This window comes from Rattus norvegicus, chromosome 14 (assembly GCF_021556685.1).
Source record: "Rattus norvegicus strain SHRSP/BbbUtx chromosome 14, alternate assembly SHRSP_T2T, whole genome shotgun sequence".
Taxonomy (NCBI): Eukaryota; Metazoa; Chordata; class Mammalia; order Rodentia; family Muridae; genus Rattus; species Rattus norvegicus.
In genome coordinates, this window is record NC_141547.1 from 5373782 (window position 1) to 5391066 (window position 17285).

The 17285-nt window shown below is 45.4% G+C and overlaps 1 protein-coding gene and 1 long non-coding RNA gene across 5 annotated transcripts; one reads left to right on the top strand and one right to left on the bottom strand.

Annotated features, from left to right (window-relative positions):
* The first annotated feature begins 1211 nt into the window (after window positions 1–1211).
* Window positions 1212–16293, top strand: LOC100910198 (uncharacterized). 2 transcript variants are annotated; one of them, XR_015636844.1, is made up of 5 exons: window positions 1212–1358; window positions 10811–11036; window positions 11943–12005; window positions 12275–13385; window positions 15709–16293. It is a non-coding gene; the product is annotated as an uncharacterized LOC100910198 (long non-coding RNA). The 2 variants fall into 2 exon arrangements; XR_015636843.1 differs by lacking the exon at window positions 10811–11036 and having other exon boundaries at window positions 1220–1358.
* Mepe (matrix extracellular phosphoglycoprotein) lies at window positions 2591–14304 on the bottom strand. 3 transcript variants are annotated; one of them, XM_087584392.1, is made up of 4 exons: window positions 14258–14300; window positions 12490–12557; window positions 6690–6746; window positions 2591–4134 (listed from the first exon to the last, which is right to left on the bottom strand). In XM_087584392.1, the coding sequence occupies exons 2-4, from the start codon at window positions 12541–12543 to the stop codon at window positions 2881–2883; spliced, it is 1365 nt and encodes a 454-aa protein (XP_087440518.1). In that variant the 5' UTR covers window positions 12544–12557; window positions 14258–14300; the 3' UTR covers window positions 2591–2880.
* Window positions 16294–17285: the final 992 nt, after the last annotated feature.

Sequence of the window (17285 nt, forward strand, 5' to 3'; positions counted from 1 at the left end):
TTACTAATCCATTAACAACCTAACCTATAAAGATTCAAATATACCTGGGATGGAGAGATGCCTCAGCGGTTAAGAGCACTGACTGCTCTTCCAGATGTCCTGAGTTCAATTCTGAGCAACTACATGGTGGCTCACAACCATCTGTAAGGGGATCTGATGCCCTCTTCTGGTGTGTCTGAAGACAGCTATAAAGTACTTACATACATAAATAAATAAATCCTTTTTAAATTTTCAAATATACCAACAGCCACATTTCTAAGCAGGGGACAAGCATGATAAGCTACCCTATGCTTTAAAGCACTGTCCGGTGAGTGGCAGTGTCCACTTGCAGTTCTTGACCTCTCCTGTCCAGCGCCCATGTATCTACGGTGAGTCTCCCTCTGCTCTGCCCTCTTCAGCCCCTGCTCATCACAATGCCTCCCAGGCCTCCAACTGAAGTGACCTTTATTAAACTCTAAAATAATGCCGGACGATCTGAGGTCTTCATCTACAAAGTTCTTATTTACCTGCAAAGGTCTGTCTACCTGTGTAACTCTTACAGGGACCCCTTTATCGCTTTTTAGTGTTAAACTAGCCATCTCTGACTCTTGCTCTCCCCCTCCCTGTCTCTCTCGCTGTGTCTGTGTACATCTATGTGACGTATGGACATGTACATAGAGTGTACGCGCGTATTAGCAAGGGTGTCCGTGCACATGGTTGTGCGAGTAGGGCAGAGGTTAACTTCGGGTGTCTTGCTCAGTTGTTCTCCATTTTCTATTTTTGAGATAAAGTCACCCACCTTACTTGGAACTTCATCAATAAACCTAGGCTGGCTGGGATTCACTTGTTTTGAATCCACCCACTCGTTGCTAAGGTAGCTCAGGACCTCACGCATGCGCAGTAGTCCCTTCCAGTCTCCTGCCTTATTCTTGGTCACTTTTCTCTTTCATTACATTACTCAGTAAAAGTCATTAACATCTCTTCCCTTTTAATCTTCACAGAATTTTGTAAATTGTGGTCATTTTTGTGCATTGTGTTCAAGCTTAGGAAGCTGAACAGGATTAGGTAGTCTTCCCTGCTTTTTTGGAGAAATGCAGGCAAGTGGCTCAGCGGGAGTGCGCTGGCCGCAGGCAGTAAATGGTAGCCCTGGATTCTCCTATGCTGGGAGATGGCAGTTTTTCTTTTTGGGCACAAGGTGGCAGGCTGCATCTATGTTTCTCATCTTTCCAAAGGTGACTAGGAGAGGCTAAATTTATCCACGAGTTTAAACGTTTGGAGACCATGCACACTTAATTCTCAGTGAGGATGGTCCTGCTGAAACAGGAGCGGAGAGGAAGCATAGCCTGTTGGACTGCGGAGGGAGCTGTGGGCTTCTGCAGGTCTGGATCTGTACCAGTGTCTGTCTCCATGTGTGTCCGGGAAACCTTTCTAGTTCCCTTGCAAGGCAGCAGATATAACCCTTGCCGTGCCTTGAAGGACTGTCCGTGCGTGCTCACACATGGAGAGAGGGAACACTCTAAGAGGTGACTGTCCCCTAGAAAACAGAGGAGTCAAGAGGCTTTTAGAGTTAAACCGGATCTTGACTGTTTCCCCACCCCCCGTGGCACTTCCTGATGTATTTATAAAAAGATAAAGAGAGGAGGTAATATGTTTTATGGATGTGGATGTGTGGTGAGGTATGGGGAAAGGGAGCACCTCAGCGGGCCCATGCTGAGGCTTCCCCCCTGAATTTATTCAGGCATGGGGAAGGGAGTCAAGAGGGTAGTAGAGGCAGAGAAAGGGAGAGGAAGAGGGAAAGGGGGAGGGAGGAGGGAGAAAGAGTAGGGGAAGGAAGGACAGGGAAGAGAAGGGGAAGGATGGGGAGGAGAGAGGAGGGGAAGGGAGGGGAAGGGAAGGGAAGGGAAGGGAAGGGAAGGGAAGGGAAGGGAAGGGAAGGGAAGGGAAGGGAAGGGAAGGGAAGGGAAGGGAAGGGAAGGGAAGGGAAGGGAAGGGAAGGGAAGGGAAGGGAAGGGAAGGGAAGGGAAGGGAAGGGAAGGGAAGGGAAAGAGAAGGAGTAGAGGCTGGCCATGAGCATGTGTAGAGAGATGGGGAAGGGAATGGGGAAAGCGGGAGCAGGAAAGCAAGAGAGAGAGAGAGAGAGAGAGAGAGAGAGAGAGAGAGAGAGAGAGAGAGAGAGAGAGAGGAGGGGGAGGGGGGAGGGGACAAGCAGCCCCTTTTATAGTGAATCAGGCACATTTGGTTGTTGCCAGGGAACTGTAGGGTGGAGCATACCTGGCTGTTGCCAGGTAACTCTGAGGCGGAGCTCAGACAAAATGCTAACAGTTCCTACATCCTATTCTCTCTAAACGAAGAAAGAGCTAGCAAAAAGTGATCGACATTTGATATGCTTCAGAAATTAAACTTGACTCATAGGACACAGTAAATGCATTCAGATTAAAGATCACTGACAACCGTGGAATCCCAGGTAGTGCAGAGTGACAGCTTTCAAGTTTTGTCCAGGGGATTCGGTTCACACACCCCAGCTCTCTGCTGGAGGCGGACTAACCTTGTTACCTCTGAATTCTTCCCCTTCCCGCCAGCAGTCGCCTGTAGGTCACATAACTACACACCGTCATAGAGAAAGCCTCTTTATTTTCATGTCTGAAGAGCAAATCACATATCAAGGCACTTGTGACATCCATAGACTATTTTAATGGGCCACCTAGTCAAATATTACCTATTATATAAATTCTTATGAAAATTTTTATTCAGAAAGCATTAGAACTTTGAGTAGGGATTCTTATTACAACCACTAAAACAGCACAGTGTCCTGGAGGTGACCAAGTCTGGTACCTTACTCAGTCCCTGCTGTGTCCTCTCCTTCTCCAGGACCAGAGCTGGGAACTGATTCAACCCCGGGGTCTAGTCACCACTGCTCTCGCTAGAACTCCCACTGGATGATGACTCACTACTGTCTCTTTGGCGGGTGCTTACGCGCCGGTGGGGATGGGGTCTTCTCGAGGGCCAGGAGCCTCTCCGCTGTGACATCCCCCTATTCCGTGTAGGGTGGCTTGTTCTCCTGTGTGCTATTGCAATCCCCTCTCTACTGAGACTATTAGAAGAGTCTTCTTCACTTTTAACCTCATTACCAAGACTGTGAGAAGACTGGCCTTTGCCTTTGCCTGGGAACCTTTGGCTTTCAGTCAAGGTTACTTGGTTCCCTTTAGATTCTTCCGCATCCTTGCTAGTGCCGCCCTTGCTGCTCTTGGGGATTTCATTGTAACCGGCTTTCCCTGTGTGCTCCCTGCTGCCCCCTTTTACCTTCTCTTTTGAGGGCGCTTGTGGGTAGTGAAATTCTACTTTTCCTTGATGAGCATTTTGGCTGCTGGCATCGACTCTGTTTCCTTCTTTTCCAGGGAGCTCCCTAAATTTGGTACTGCCCGTGATTTCATTGCTGCCCTCCACAAGGCTCACATCCGCGGAACCTGCCCCCTGCGCAGTTTTTCCTCTGGTTGCATAGGCACCGCCTATGTGACCTTCTCTCCCTGGGATCTCATTAGAGCCCAGTCCATTCGTGTGTGGGTCAACAATCTCGACATTGCTGGAGCCTGACACAGGGTGACCAGCTGAGCTTTCAGGATCAGATCCAACAGCACCTCCTCTGTCGGGAGTGTGCATAAAATGTTGTCCATCTCCACTGAAAGGAGGGACATCATTATCCCCCCTCACTAGAAGGTCTGGGGAAGCACTGTCCTCGAAGTCACTGAGAATCTTTCTGATTTGGGGGAGATGTGTTAGGTAGTGCGTGCTTCGTCGGGCCCGAGGGGTGTGTTTGCTTTGTCCTGGGCTGTTCTGGAGTAGTAGATCCCTCTGTTGGTTCTCTGTATCTTCGGAGTAGTCGTTAGCATTGTGGACATCTGTTGGAATTACGCTTAGAACACTCTGAGGTTTCTTCTCTTTGTTTCTGTCGCTCTGTACTTCAGTCCCCGTCACCAGACTCTTTACAGGCTGAGTGATATTTCTGAGGAGGGTGGCACCCTGCCTGTTCTGGTCAGGCAGGTGAAGGGGAGCATCTCGCCCACCCTCTGTTCCTTTACCCACAGTGGGCTCAGGCTTCACAGATGCTAAGTGGATGTTGCCTTGGTTACCGCCGCTGCTGCCATCTTCATTCAGCTTCTGTGGATTGACAGAAAGAGTTGGAGTTTTACTACTTCGGTTATTTTCATTGCTTCCAAAAAAGGGATAAGTCATATTCTCTCTCTCTCTCTCTCTCTCTCTCTCTCTCTCTCTCTCTCTCGTGGATAATGATTTCTTTCAGTGTTAACTCGTATTTTCTTGTCAACATGGTGAAGGGCAATACTGTCTTTGCTTTATTTTCCTTTTGAATAAAGTAAAAAATTAGCATAAAGTGAATGTTTTGTGTTGTTTTAAAACCCAATAATTCATAAAAAAGCATTAAAAACCTATTTAATATATAGTATATTTAATGTATAAAATGTATTTAATGTAAAGTCTACAATTCAACAGGAATGGGAGGAGGAACGCGGGTTTCGTGGAACAATAAGACTGAGGTAGATTTGATGGGCGTATAAGAGTCAAATACTCAGAAGCGAAACGATGTGGACATTTTAAGACTACGTGGTAGGATCAATCTATTTTTGACACTCTTCAATATGCTAGCTGCCCTTGAGCGTGTTAACATCTTGGTTATGATAATAAAGACATGAATAAATTAAACCTTCTATATGGAGAAAAGGAGGATTCAGCTAGAAGCTTACACCTTCGGGAGATGAGGAAGATCGCGAAGATGCAGAAGCAGTTCAGGCGAGCCAGGGCCATGGAGAAATGGCCAAACGTTTTTATTCTTATTTTTAGTATGCGTGAGTGTGTTGCCTGTGTGTGCGCGCGAACCCATGTGTGTGTCTGATGCACATGTGAGCTGCCTTGTGATCAGGAAGCAAACCCTGATCCTCTGGGAGAACAGTAAGTGTTCTTGGCTGCTGAATCGTCTCTCCAGGCCCCAAATGGTTCCAAAGCTCTCACTTCAGTGCTCACTGAAGTAACTGTGCTACAGGAGGGCTCAATATCCCATCAGCTGCCAGCTTTCTTTGGACTGGGTTAGCTGGCCAGACATGTGATCCACGGAAGCATGTGGCCGGGGGAGGCACGTGACTCAGGGAAGCACGTGACCTAGGGATGCTAATTTGAGCATCAGATTTTTCACAACAAAATGAGAAAACGCACACATTTCAGGACTTTAAAAAGACATATTCTTGTTAAGTGATACAATGTAGATACGGCATCTCGCACAGTGTCTCTCGCTAACCAAGTTCTGTGTAGATGAAGGCAGCTGCCATTTGTGCAGGGCCCTGTGGGGCCCTCGGTAAAAAGGCCCCGGCTTACTTCCCTACATAGTGACAAGGGCACATAATTCCTCATAAGATGCTCAGCTGTCCTCTCAGGCTCTACAAATCCTTGAATTGTGTGTAGTGGCAGAAAACCGTGGACTCATTCTTGACTGAGTTCTACAATCTGTGGCCTCTGACCAAATGCCGTCTAAAATAGGGGTTTGATGTCCCCAATCTCTAATTAAGAATACTGTGTGTACGTGCGTGCATGCGTGTGTGTGTGTGTGTGTGTGCGTGTGTACGTGCGTGTGTGTGCGTGTGTGTCTGTGTGTGTGCATGTGTCTGTGTGTGCGTGCGTGCATGCGCGTGTGTGTGTGCGTGTGTGTGTGCGTGTGTACATGCGTGTGTGTGTGTGTGTGCGTGTGTGTGTGTGTGTGTGCACATGCGCCCACTCGTGCCAGTGTTGAAGAGCAGGGAGAACTTGAATGAGTCACACCCACGATTCAATGCTAGAGAATAACTTGTGAGAGTTTGGTCTTCCCTTCTACCATGTCATTTCTGGTGACAGAGCTCAGGATGTCTGGGTTGGCAGCCATTTCTGAGCCATCTTGCTGTGCGTCCTTTTGCCTCTGCCTGCTTTAAAATGCACCTTATTAAGTGCTGGGAGCTTTAAGACTGTTGGCTCTGCAGACACTTGAACTTCGGGTAAGGATAATGTGTGAGTCCCTTCTAGTCTGGGAGAATGTGTTAGCATGAAGTCTCCAAAATCTCCAAAAATTCTCCGTTTGTTCTCTCTGTAAGATAAAATTATTAATGGACTTCATGTGGGAGCGATGATACCACTGCTCACTAACTTTTATAGCTCCAAGCTTATTCTGAAAATAGGTAGGATCGTGTTATGAGAAGAAAAGGAAAAAAGATTCGTACTGATTTGCTTCTGAGTAGAAAATATTCTAAATGCTTGGCTTAGGTTAAGCCATCGAGCTTCAGAAAGCTCGCCTTGGGCGTTTGTTTCTGTCTTCTTACTTCCCTTAAGCCATATTGAGCTGAACGGATAGGTTAGAAAAATCAGTATACTAAATTAAATGTAAACTTACACATTTTTTATCTTTTCTCCCTACCCTCGGAGGAATTTTTGGTTAAGAACAATGGCGTCCTTACTAATGACTGACTCCCTCTCCCGCATGGGCTCAGGAAGTGATCTCCAGTTCGTCCTTGGCTGTGTGTGAGTCAGCTGGCTGCTCTGTCTTCCGCATCCTGCCTTAGCTCAGGGCATCCTTTCACTGCACAGCAGCCTCTCCAACCCACTTCTCCGAACACCAGCAGGGAATTGATTTTCTACTCTCGGCACCCAATGTGTGATTGGGGGTTGGGGGCACTCACGTGACACTTTCCCCATCCCGTCTTGGGTTCTCTGTGCTCATTTTCTGTCTTTAAATTCTGAGAGAGAAGGAATTGCATTCGTCAGTTGCTTCAGTGTGCACTGTGTCTTACTCAGCAGAGGCACCGAAAACACATGCCACAGCAAAACCACAACGAACTGACTTTCATAGGCAGAACGGTGCAGCCTTACAGATGGCCCTGCTAAGGATTTCTAGCAGAGGAAAACAACGTTTTATAGAATTCTCTCTTCCATTGGAAATGAAGCCAGATTTAGGAACGTAAATGGCCCTTTAGTTAGAGGCCTTTGGAGCTCTTTACAGCACTTTGGGCAATGGCTCTGCAAGAAGCCACCGAGTGAAAAGAAGTATTGTCATCCCAGTGACAAGGGCCTCATTCCCTCTCTTCAGTGTGACTGGACAAGGATGAGGTCATCCATGGAATGACTGTAAGAGACACGTGTCACTCTTTCCGGCCTGTAACCTCATTCCCTGAGAGTCTACCCTGTTCTACATGGTATAGAATATGCTCAGAAATCCTGCCTATGAAATACAGTGCTTTGATGCACAGCAAAATGACAGTTACTGGCCCCCAAGGTCCATCATGGCCACAGTTGCAGAACATGGTTGGGCCAAAGGGATGGGTGGAGATAAGGAAATTTCTGGAACACAGAGTTGCACTGCACAGTGACTTTAGGACCTGGGGAATGTGGGGAAGGGAAGAAAGGCAACATCCACGCTGGAAACCAGAGCACACTGTCTCCTCCCATCTCCCCTGGCCAGTTCGCATGGGAGGAGTCTTCTCATGGCCACTCACCTTCAAGTCACGTTCAGTGTAGACATGGGTTTTTCATTGTGACCCTTATAAATGACACACAAACCATTTCCATTATATTAAGATGGTTTTGTCTTTTAAGAAAATTTCTTGATTTTTTTCCTAATACTATTTTTAACTTGAGAGAACTCAAGTTCTCCCTTTGACAATAGGTAGTACCACCTAAAACCACAAGAGGGCGCATGCCACCCACGGTAGAAGGCAGCCAGCTACAGGGCTCTCTCACACTAATCTCGAAATATATTTTTTCCTGTATGCCACTGTCAAATGTTTGCGTTCCTCAGCCTGTCAGTCTTCCTACCACATCTCAGTGGAATTGCAACACGAGGGGATATTTCCAGAGCAGAAGGAAGATACCATTAGAAGAAAGATAGGTTTTACTTTGCCCATGGCTAAAATCCAGCCGGCAAATGCTAGCATATGAACCTTCTGGCTTTGAAGTTTGCCATTGGAACCTTTGTAATTTTTAGCTAACATTCAGAACATAGACCTGGGATGGCCAGGAGAAACCATGGTAGAAATAATCTGTGTTTTGGTGACATGCAAATCTGACAGAATATATGCAGAAAACTACTTCTGTGTGAACCCAATTCTGCATTAATGCTGTTGACCAGCCCCCTCCTCTCTTTAGTTATAAGTTTGCCTTCTCATGCTGTGCACAGGTGAGGAACAGTGCTTGCTAATTAAAGTGTCCCAGGATTCTTACTTATCCCTCGAACGTTGTGTAGCAAGCCACTGCTTCATTGGAAGGATGAAATCACACTGAGAAAAAGCAATCGATACTTGGAAATTTTCAGTCATCTGTTGTAGGGATTAAACTGAACTAGAATTCGTCACAGTTCTGCTGGGTAGGGAGCACTTCTGGCCTACGCACCCAAGAACATGTCAGTGTTGAATTTTTCTCTTGTTGCTTTTTTTTTCCTTTCCAAAGATAAAATTATTTGAGAGGAATAACTCTGTTTACCCTCTGTCCCTCCATACACCCTTACTCAGTTTTCACAGTCTGTGGTTGAAATGTCTGCAAGGAAACAAGGGAGGCCACCTCACCAAACAGAAATTCTTTCATTCATTTCTTCAAACAACAAACTTTTTATTTCTATGCCTTTCGCTGGAATTGTATGAACATGGAAAAATCATTCTGACTGAAAGAAAGATTGGGTCACTTTTTCCTTAAGTACTTATCTGTCAAGGAAAAGGAAATTCTCCCCACTAGATGGCAATGCTATCTCTGTGAGAGAATCCATTTCTAGTGTGGAGAAGTGTCCTGTGATGTGGTGGGGAGATATGTTGGCCTCAGGGTTCCAGTTGAGGAGAGTAGCCATTGGAACCATAGGAAAGACACATTCATTGGCGAACCTGAGGTGGTAAAATGAAGGCAGCCAGAGCTGGGGCTGTTCTGTGATAGTGTAAGTCAGCAGCTGTGCTGTGCTGTGGACGCTGAGGACACATGAGCTGCGGGCCTCTGTGTAAAGGCCCTGTGGTGCCTCCTCACGTGCAAATCATTTTACCAGGGATCACACGATCTCTCTGACCTGTGTGCAAGTGTCAGTAGGTGACTTGTCTGCCAAGGCTTATTGAAACTCATAAAGGCCAGCCACAGGAATAGACATAGGTAGCTATTTCAGGCCTTATGAGATAGCACACAAAATGTCACCCAAAATAGAGGATATAAGAACACTGGGGGCAAGTTTTCTGTGCACAAAATGGTGTGGCAACTCTTCAGATCTTAGTGTTTCTGTTTTCTTTGAAAAGTCGTTGCTTATTTCTGATGTGGTGAAGGGGACAAAGAGTGGGTTGTGCTGGTGTCTCATGTGTGGTAGAGTGGATTAGTCACAGGAGTGGGGTGTACCGGTGTCACGGGTGTGCTAGAGTGGATGCAGGCACCACTGAGAGTCACAGAAGAGGAAGAAGTCTTACAAAAGAAAGAAAGACAGCAATCTAAGGACTTGTCTACCTGTCCTGTTGGCCTAGAGCAGCGGTTCTCAACTTGTGAGCCATGACCACTTTGGGGTTGAATTAACCTTTCACAGGGGTCGCCTAAGACCGTAGGAAAACATAGATATTTACACTACGATTCATAACAGTAGCAAAAGCATAGTTATGAAGTAGCAAGAAAAATAATTTTATGGTTGGGAGGAACCACGTTACAGGGTCACATGTTAGGAAGGTTGAGAACCAGGGGCCCAGAGGGTGCTTTTCCTAAACTACCCTCAAAGCCATTGGTTTCTTTCTGTTTCTGTGGCTCTACACTAATGGACAAAATCTTCACAGAGGCGTAAACTCGATTGGTTAGTGAAAGCATCCCATTATGTGGACCGAAAGGATTTGTCTTTTGTTTCATTTCATTCTAGAAACAATCAGTTTGCCAGTAGCACCTTATTTTTCTAGGGCTCGATTCATTTGCAGAGAATTTCAGAGTTTGCAAGGGGCTTTTGCATAATAACTTCACTTGTGTTCCATAATCACCACGTGAGATGAGTGTAGAAAAGAGAGTGCCTACTCAGACACACTGGTGAGAAGAAGCAGAGTCATTCTAACCTCAATCTCCTGCTCTAAAATCCCAAGACTGAAGCAATAAGAAAATTACAGTAGCTTTGTTTGGAAGAGTGCTTGCTAATGTGGAGAGATGTTCCCGAAGTTTCTATTAAATCTTCAAGATACATTGCTTTATTCTTTACTGTACCTACCTATGTTATTTCTTCCAGGATTCTGTGAATGTAAATTTAAACTGTTACCTCATTGTTAGTAATATCAAATTAAGCTGTAGGGAGAAGAATGTAGAAATAACATGGATAGGTTTCAAAAAACTAATGTTGATCGCATAATGCCTCTAACAGAGCAAACATGCATGCGCACCCATACACACACACACACACACACACACACACACACACACACACACAAACACATGCACATTCATGCATGCACATTACATTTAGCATTCATGTTAAATACATTCTGCTGACATAGATGAACCCAGCGCAGTTCCTGATACATTGTTACTAAGATCAAAGCCTCCCTCATTTGCATCATATAGGTATTAATTGCATTGTGCTGCTTAATCTTCACCTTCTAGTTTCTGACACTTTAAAACGGGATGGATTTGGCTTATAGTTGCAAGGCACATGCACACACCTTGCTATACACTCAGACAGACCAAAGCCTAGGATTAAACAGTTAAGGTGATTGTTAAGGTGGACTGTATCTGTGAGAAGAGAGAACGCTGCAATTCTTACAGCCCAATGTCGTCCCTGTTCCCCTGCTAAGACTTCTCCATTTGAAATCTGCAGCCCTCTCTGCTCCTCTGACGCCCACTTGGCAGTTGCCCTGGACTTGACTGTGGCCCTGTAATGGATGTGACATCGTCTGCCCCCTAGCAGGAAAGCTGGCAGCCTCCTCTGACTGGTGGTCACTGGCCTAGCCCTTTACTGGAAGCTGGTTAGAAAGGACACTTCGGCTGTTCCCTGGAACTGGCTGCTCAAAATAACTCCTCCTCAGCTGGTTGGACTGAAGCGGGTCAGCGAGACCACCAGATAGCTTCAGTGCATCCCTGCGTGCTTCTGACTGACTGCCCTGTGGAGGGGGTGGGACCAACTGGTTCACTCAGCACAGCCCCTACCACTGTATAAGGATGTGTGTGAGCAGGGGTGGGGTGGGGTGCGGGTGAGTGTGTGTGTGTGTGTGTGTGTGTGTGTGTGTGTGAAGCAGGGGTGAGGGATGGGGTGGGGTGAGTGTGTGTGTCTGTGAGTGTGAGTGTGTGTGTGTGTGTGAGACCCAGGGGTGGGGGATGGGGTGGGTTGAGGGTATGTGTGTGTGTGTGTGTGAGTATAAGTGTGAGTGTGTGTGTGTGTGAAGCAGAGGTGAGGGATGGGGTGGGGTGAGTGTGTGTGTGTGTGTGAGTGTGTGTGTGTGAGACCCAGGGGTGGGGGATGGGGTGGGTTGAGGGTATGTGTGTGTGTGTGTGTGTGTGTGAGTATAAGTGTGAGAGTGTGTGTGTGTGTGAAACAGAGGTGAGGGATGGGGTGGGGTGAGTGTGTGTGTGTGTGTGTGTGTGTGTGTGTGTGAGAGAGAGAGAGAGAGAGAGAGAGAGAGAGAGACACCCAGGGGTGGGGGATGGGGTGGGGTGAGTGTGTGTGTGTGTGTGTGTGTGTGTGTGTGAAGCAGGGGTGGGGGATGAGTTGGGATGGGGGGTGGGCATGACTGCATATGCATGGGTATTTCTGCTCCTTCTTCAGATGCCATGGTTCACCCTTGTGGGTCCGGTTACCCAGCTCCTCACCCACTTGCTCGGGACCTATATTTAAACACGGCCAGCATGGAATGAGTACATGTCTCCCTAGTTCCCCAACCCAGAAGGTTTCTCCGAGAGCTAGGGTGTCGTCGGTGAGACGTTATCTAATTTGCCTCCTGTCTGAATTGCAGAAAACATCTTCAATACTCGATTTCTCACGGGATAATTGGGTCACATCCCGAGAGCTCAGCCGGGTGAGTCAGAGGAAGAGAAGACACAAGAGGCAGTGGGAGCTTGATCTGGGTTAAGTTCGTGAGCATCAGCTCCATTTTGGCCTCACCAAAGAAGGGAGCATCTTCGAGGGGATCCCACTCCGTCAAGGTGCTGCCAGAGTGCAGAGACATTCTCGTCCCTTCCCAGGGCCATCTATGTATTTAGTTAGCTTTACATATTTGTGTCAAATTCTTCAGGGTAGACTATTACACGGCTCTTTTGATTCACTGTGGCTTCTGTCTTTGTGCAGACTGCACTAACCTCTGCTGCCTTGGAATGCTGTGCTCCGCTACTGGTTTTCTCAAAGACTCTGGAAAAGACAGCACGGTGCTCTCCTAGAGTGTGCATACTCTAAGTGGCAAGCTTCTGAGTTTCAAGCTTCCTGCTTCTTCAGCTCTTAACAAACCTGCTTGGAAGCTATCGAGAAAGATTATGGGACATGCGAGTGAATTTGCAAGTGCTTACTGGTGCCGCCCAGGTCATACTGAAGAGGAACAGTCCAACAGACACAGCCTGCATCGTCACACGGCTCTCTGAAAGATAGCAAGAACCTGTCTGAGCAGTGCCAGCTATGCATTGCAGACTCGAAGGCATGTACATGCAGACAACCCTCCCGCATAAGTTCATTTCCCTTTGATATATAGAATTACATCCCTCATATGTACATCCTATCGAATTAGCATTTGCATAAATGTATGTGCTTTTCACAATTAGTTCATAGTCAGGGTTAATCTATTAATCTCTATTTCATTGCTGATTACTCTCGTGCAAAAATAAAAATATTGACTATAATTAATCCAATAATCAATTCATGGAAATTAATTTTATAGACACATTTATTTATTTACTCTACTGGTGACCTGACATTTTCCCTTAGAAAAAAAGCATTGTTAAGTGCTTTTATAATTGAAAGTTACAGTAAGGGAGCCTACCAGGTCATACCTGAATTACTAAGTGTGCCAAATGGCAGATACAGAGGTGAGGAATAGAATCTTACCAACACCAGGCTGGTACCCCAATGTATATCATTATATTCATTAGCACAATGTCTGAACTAGTCACTGCGTAGGGGACAAAGGAAGAAACTGCTGAAGCAAGCTTTACTATAAGTAAAAGCATTTACTAAGTATTTAAACGAGCTGAGCACCATTCTACGTTTACTCGTGTATTTATTTATTTGCATCCTGCCACAGCCTAATGAACCAGGTGGCTTAATCGTTTCATAGACTAGAAAACATACTCAAAAAGGTCACATGACATGCCCCACCCTTCATGAATATGAAGAAGCAGAACTGGGTTTGGTATTCCGGCAAAGTGACTGCAGAACCAGTGCTCCTGACCCAGACTCTGCATCACCTCAAGTAAGTTCCCACTCCTCTGTCTTATTAAAGAGAAAGCTACATGCAGTCAACCTAAAGAAGACCCTATGGTATAGAACGTTCAGCAGACAAATCTTTGGAACAGTAGCATTTGGTTGCTGATTAAAGCAGGCCTGGTCTCACTATGATCTCAGAAGCTCGGCTAACTCAGGTAGCCATCACACTGAAAAATTACCAGCACAACTCTGGACAGCATCCGTTGGTCCTGATGCCAGTGCTTACTTACCGCCATAGAAACACGCAAAACCAATATGAAAATAATAATAATAATAATGCGGTTTGTTGGAAGAAAATCTACTCAATGAGGAAAGGCAGTTTTTACAGCATTCAAACATTTCATAGGAAGACTTTCACTCAGCAAACAGTGTAGTTAAGGTGTATGGTAAAACTGTAAGCTCTAACCGTCCTCCTAAACGTTATCTTTAGGATCCACATCTAAACTCAAGCAATAACTTTGGCCTCTAAGTATTGCAGGAAGGGCAGTCTTTTATCATTCATCAAATAGCTCAATGCTGGTAGATGCATCAGCGGAGGAAATATCTGTAAAGAAAACCGCAAGTGGCTTGTCCTGCATCTGGTTTGTAAAATGATGCAGTCTCAGTTAATACAGATCTTGGTGATACTGGCTGTCAGCTCACAGGACACTTGCAAGGCATGGAGTTCCAAGAACGATCTCTAGTGTAGGGTAACTCTCCCCACCTATTGTACAGAATAGAGCTCCAAATCCAGACGATCATGTAATTTTCACTTATTTTCAATATCCTTAGCAGGATGGCGAGGCTCCTGAAAGCTTAAAAAGCTAGCACTTCTGACAGAAAGCAATTCTCCACGAGGGGCAGCGAGAGATAAATTACCTGGTGTCGTTCACCTTCAGGGAAGCTTGGCTTCTTCGGGTTTAGCAGTCTCTGGGCATTTGCTGAAATTTAAAGATTGTTAGAGCCTCCGATGTCCAATCAGCATGACTCACTCAGTACCAGCACGGAGTCTGTCACAAATGCCCACAGATGACCACAGGGGGTAAAGTAATTTTAATCTAAAAATGTTTCTGTGGCGGAAAGCTGCTATCAAATGTTCCAGAAAGTAGAATAAACAGAAAAATAAAAATATCTCAGCTTGGGCATTATGCTACAAAATAATTACAATTGATTTCAGAACTATTAACTAGGACTGGGTGAATGGCTTGCATATTAAGTAGAAAATATTCGTAAACCAACAAATTTATAAATGGAAAGTATTTTTATTGTTTTATTTAGAAAATGGACAACATAAATTATGTCTGAATCTTGTTCAGACAGCAATGGTGTTTGAGCACCGACTATAGGGCAGCCATTAGAGAGGCTTCAGCAAATTAAAGAGAAAATAATCCTGTCTCATGGGGCTCACTATCTAATGAGGAAAATAGACCGAGGACTACATCGTGTTAGACAGTGACACAGATGAACTTCAAGCAGATACACTCAGGAGGAGATCTCAAGCACTGGGTGTAAGGACACTCGGCTGAAGTTTTACACAGAGAATCCTGGGATGGCCTCACTGAGAAGGTGTCTTTTCAGTAAAGTCCTCGCTACGGCTTACATGTGTGTATTGCTCCAAAATCCATATCTTGCAAATAAAACTCCCACGTGATGGTATTAAGGCAGGGCTTGTGCAATCTAAGTCGTTGGGTGAGAATCTCCATGAGCAAGAGTAACAGTTTTAGAAAGGCTAAAGGAAAAGACCTCAAGCCTTCTGCATTCCGCCGCTCTGCCATGTGAGCGCACAGCTTTCACCCCACCCGACCCAACCCCAACTACTATGGCAGCCTAAAGATGAAATAACAAGCAAGACGCCATCTTGGAAGGCGAGTAATTATCTTGTTCCAAACAGTGAACCTTATGTTAAGCTTCCCAGCCTCCAAAGCCACAAGAACCCAAGACAGTGAAGTATCAACCTTTGCTCTCTCTAGATTACCACCTCTGGGGGATTCTGTTACAGTAGCATAGACTAAGACAGAATGTAGCCACATGGCTCTACATAGGGCATTCCACAGAGAAGTTCTAGGAACAGCCAGCTCCGCTAACAGGGGCCTGATGGCTTATTCCAGCAAGTAGCCAGACAGCAGTTAGCCTGCTCAGGGCCAGGCGCCTGCAGGGTGAAGCCCTGAGTGGTGAAGCCCTGAGTGGTGAAGCCGCTGCAGAGTTGGGTACCGAGCTGAGGGATGACTCACTTGCCAACTTTACATAAGGCCTGGGATTCAGTCTCAGCACTACTAAATAAAAGCAAATAGTTAAAAATGAACGAATTAATTAATTTAATTCAATTCCAGGTCGTGAAAACTACTAGAGGTTTGTGCAGAGCTGATGTTGAAGGAACGAAGCCGGGACAGAGGAGCAAAGGCAGCCTGGAGAGGCAGAGCCCGGGTGAACAGCGTTCTATTCCGCGTGTTTTCACGGGAAGGCAACAGGAATGGTCTGCACCAGGCAAACTCAGGGCAGGGAGACTGCAGTGTCAGGATGGACTCAGGATTTCGCCTTGCAATGGGAAACCTAAAGTTGCTCTTTTATTGAAATAGGATAATATTCAAAAGATACTTTTGAGGATGAGTTTGTGGGTTTGAATTTGGATGAAGATTTTTATTAAATGGTCAACGTAGGGCGCTGAGTCCTTTTTTTCCTGTGGTAGGAGCTAAAACTGAATTGCAATTCGTGTTTGTAATAGTTAGGGAGTGTTCATCTGGTCTAAAAATATAGTCGCGCCTACTAGGATGACTCACGCTAGGCTTACGTGTAAATAGCCCAATAAAAGATTATGAAAGTTTTAAAACACACTTTATGATATGGGCTACTTAAGTGTAACCAGCTTTATGACTAATTATAAATAATATGTAATAAATTTTAACTCTGATTTCCCCCAACTCAAATAGGATGGGCAAAATTAAAATAATACAAAGATTTAAAAGCAGAAAATAATGAGTAACATATTGGTGGCACAGTTCTGGTTTGGGGAACGAGAGCTTGTCTAGTTTAAGCCAAATCCTCCTTGTTTTATTCAATTACATCGGCTTCTCTTCCAAGGATCCCGAGCTGACTTTAAAGACTCAGAAGAACTTCAAGCCACTGTGTAAGAACTGCAGTTGACTCAAACCATGTAGCTAAACTTTACAATACTGGATCTATCGTTGGCAGTGAAGACTTTTAACCGGAAAAGCCGTGTGGTCAGGAGATCAAACCCAGCTCTAGTCGGGGGATAAGTTGTTTTAACAGCTAAACGGAGGCTTTTCAACCTTCTTTTCTCAAACCAAGTGTTATTCTAAGAAATTTAGTACTTGTAAAAATTCTGATGTGGATGATATTACTTTCACCATAGCTTTTGGTGATGAAGCACAGAGTGACTCTCTTTAGACGTTTCTTAAAGTCACATAACCAACAAAGAAAGGCCAGGAGTAGCACAGGCAATTTTGGCTAATTGAGGCAGGATGCTGTACGTCAGCATGAACATTGCCAAATTCTGTGAGATGCTTAGGCCACTGTCTGCTGTCTCGTCTGTTGTTACCATTACTAACAACTGTCTGGGAACCAGGTAGAGTGGGCATGCTAATGTTTCTGACCCATCCTGCTGGTTCCCTTATTCTACGGTTTATCTAATAAGAGCACAAAATCAGACAGACAGGGGAGGGGGAAGGGGGAGAGAGAGACAGAGAGAGAGAGAGACAGAGGAACTGGAGGTATATTTCTCTAGATATTACACAATCCATGCTTCCAGCTCCATCAGCACTGAGGATCTGGGTGACAAGAGACAAAATTAATAAGGAAATGGAAGTCAAAACCAGAAAGGCAACAAGCAAAAGAAAATCAAATGCAAACAGCAAGGGGAGAGGAAGGGGAAAAGAGAGGTAAAAATGCA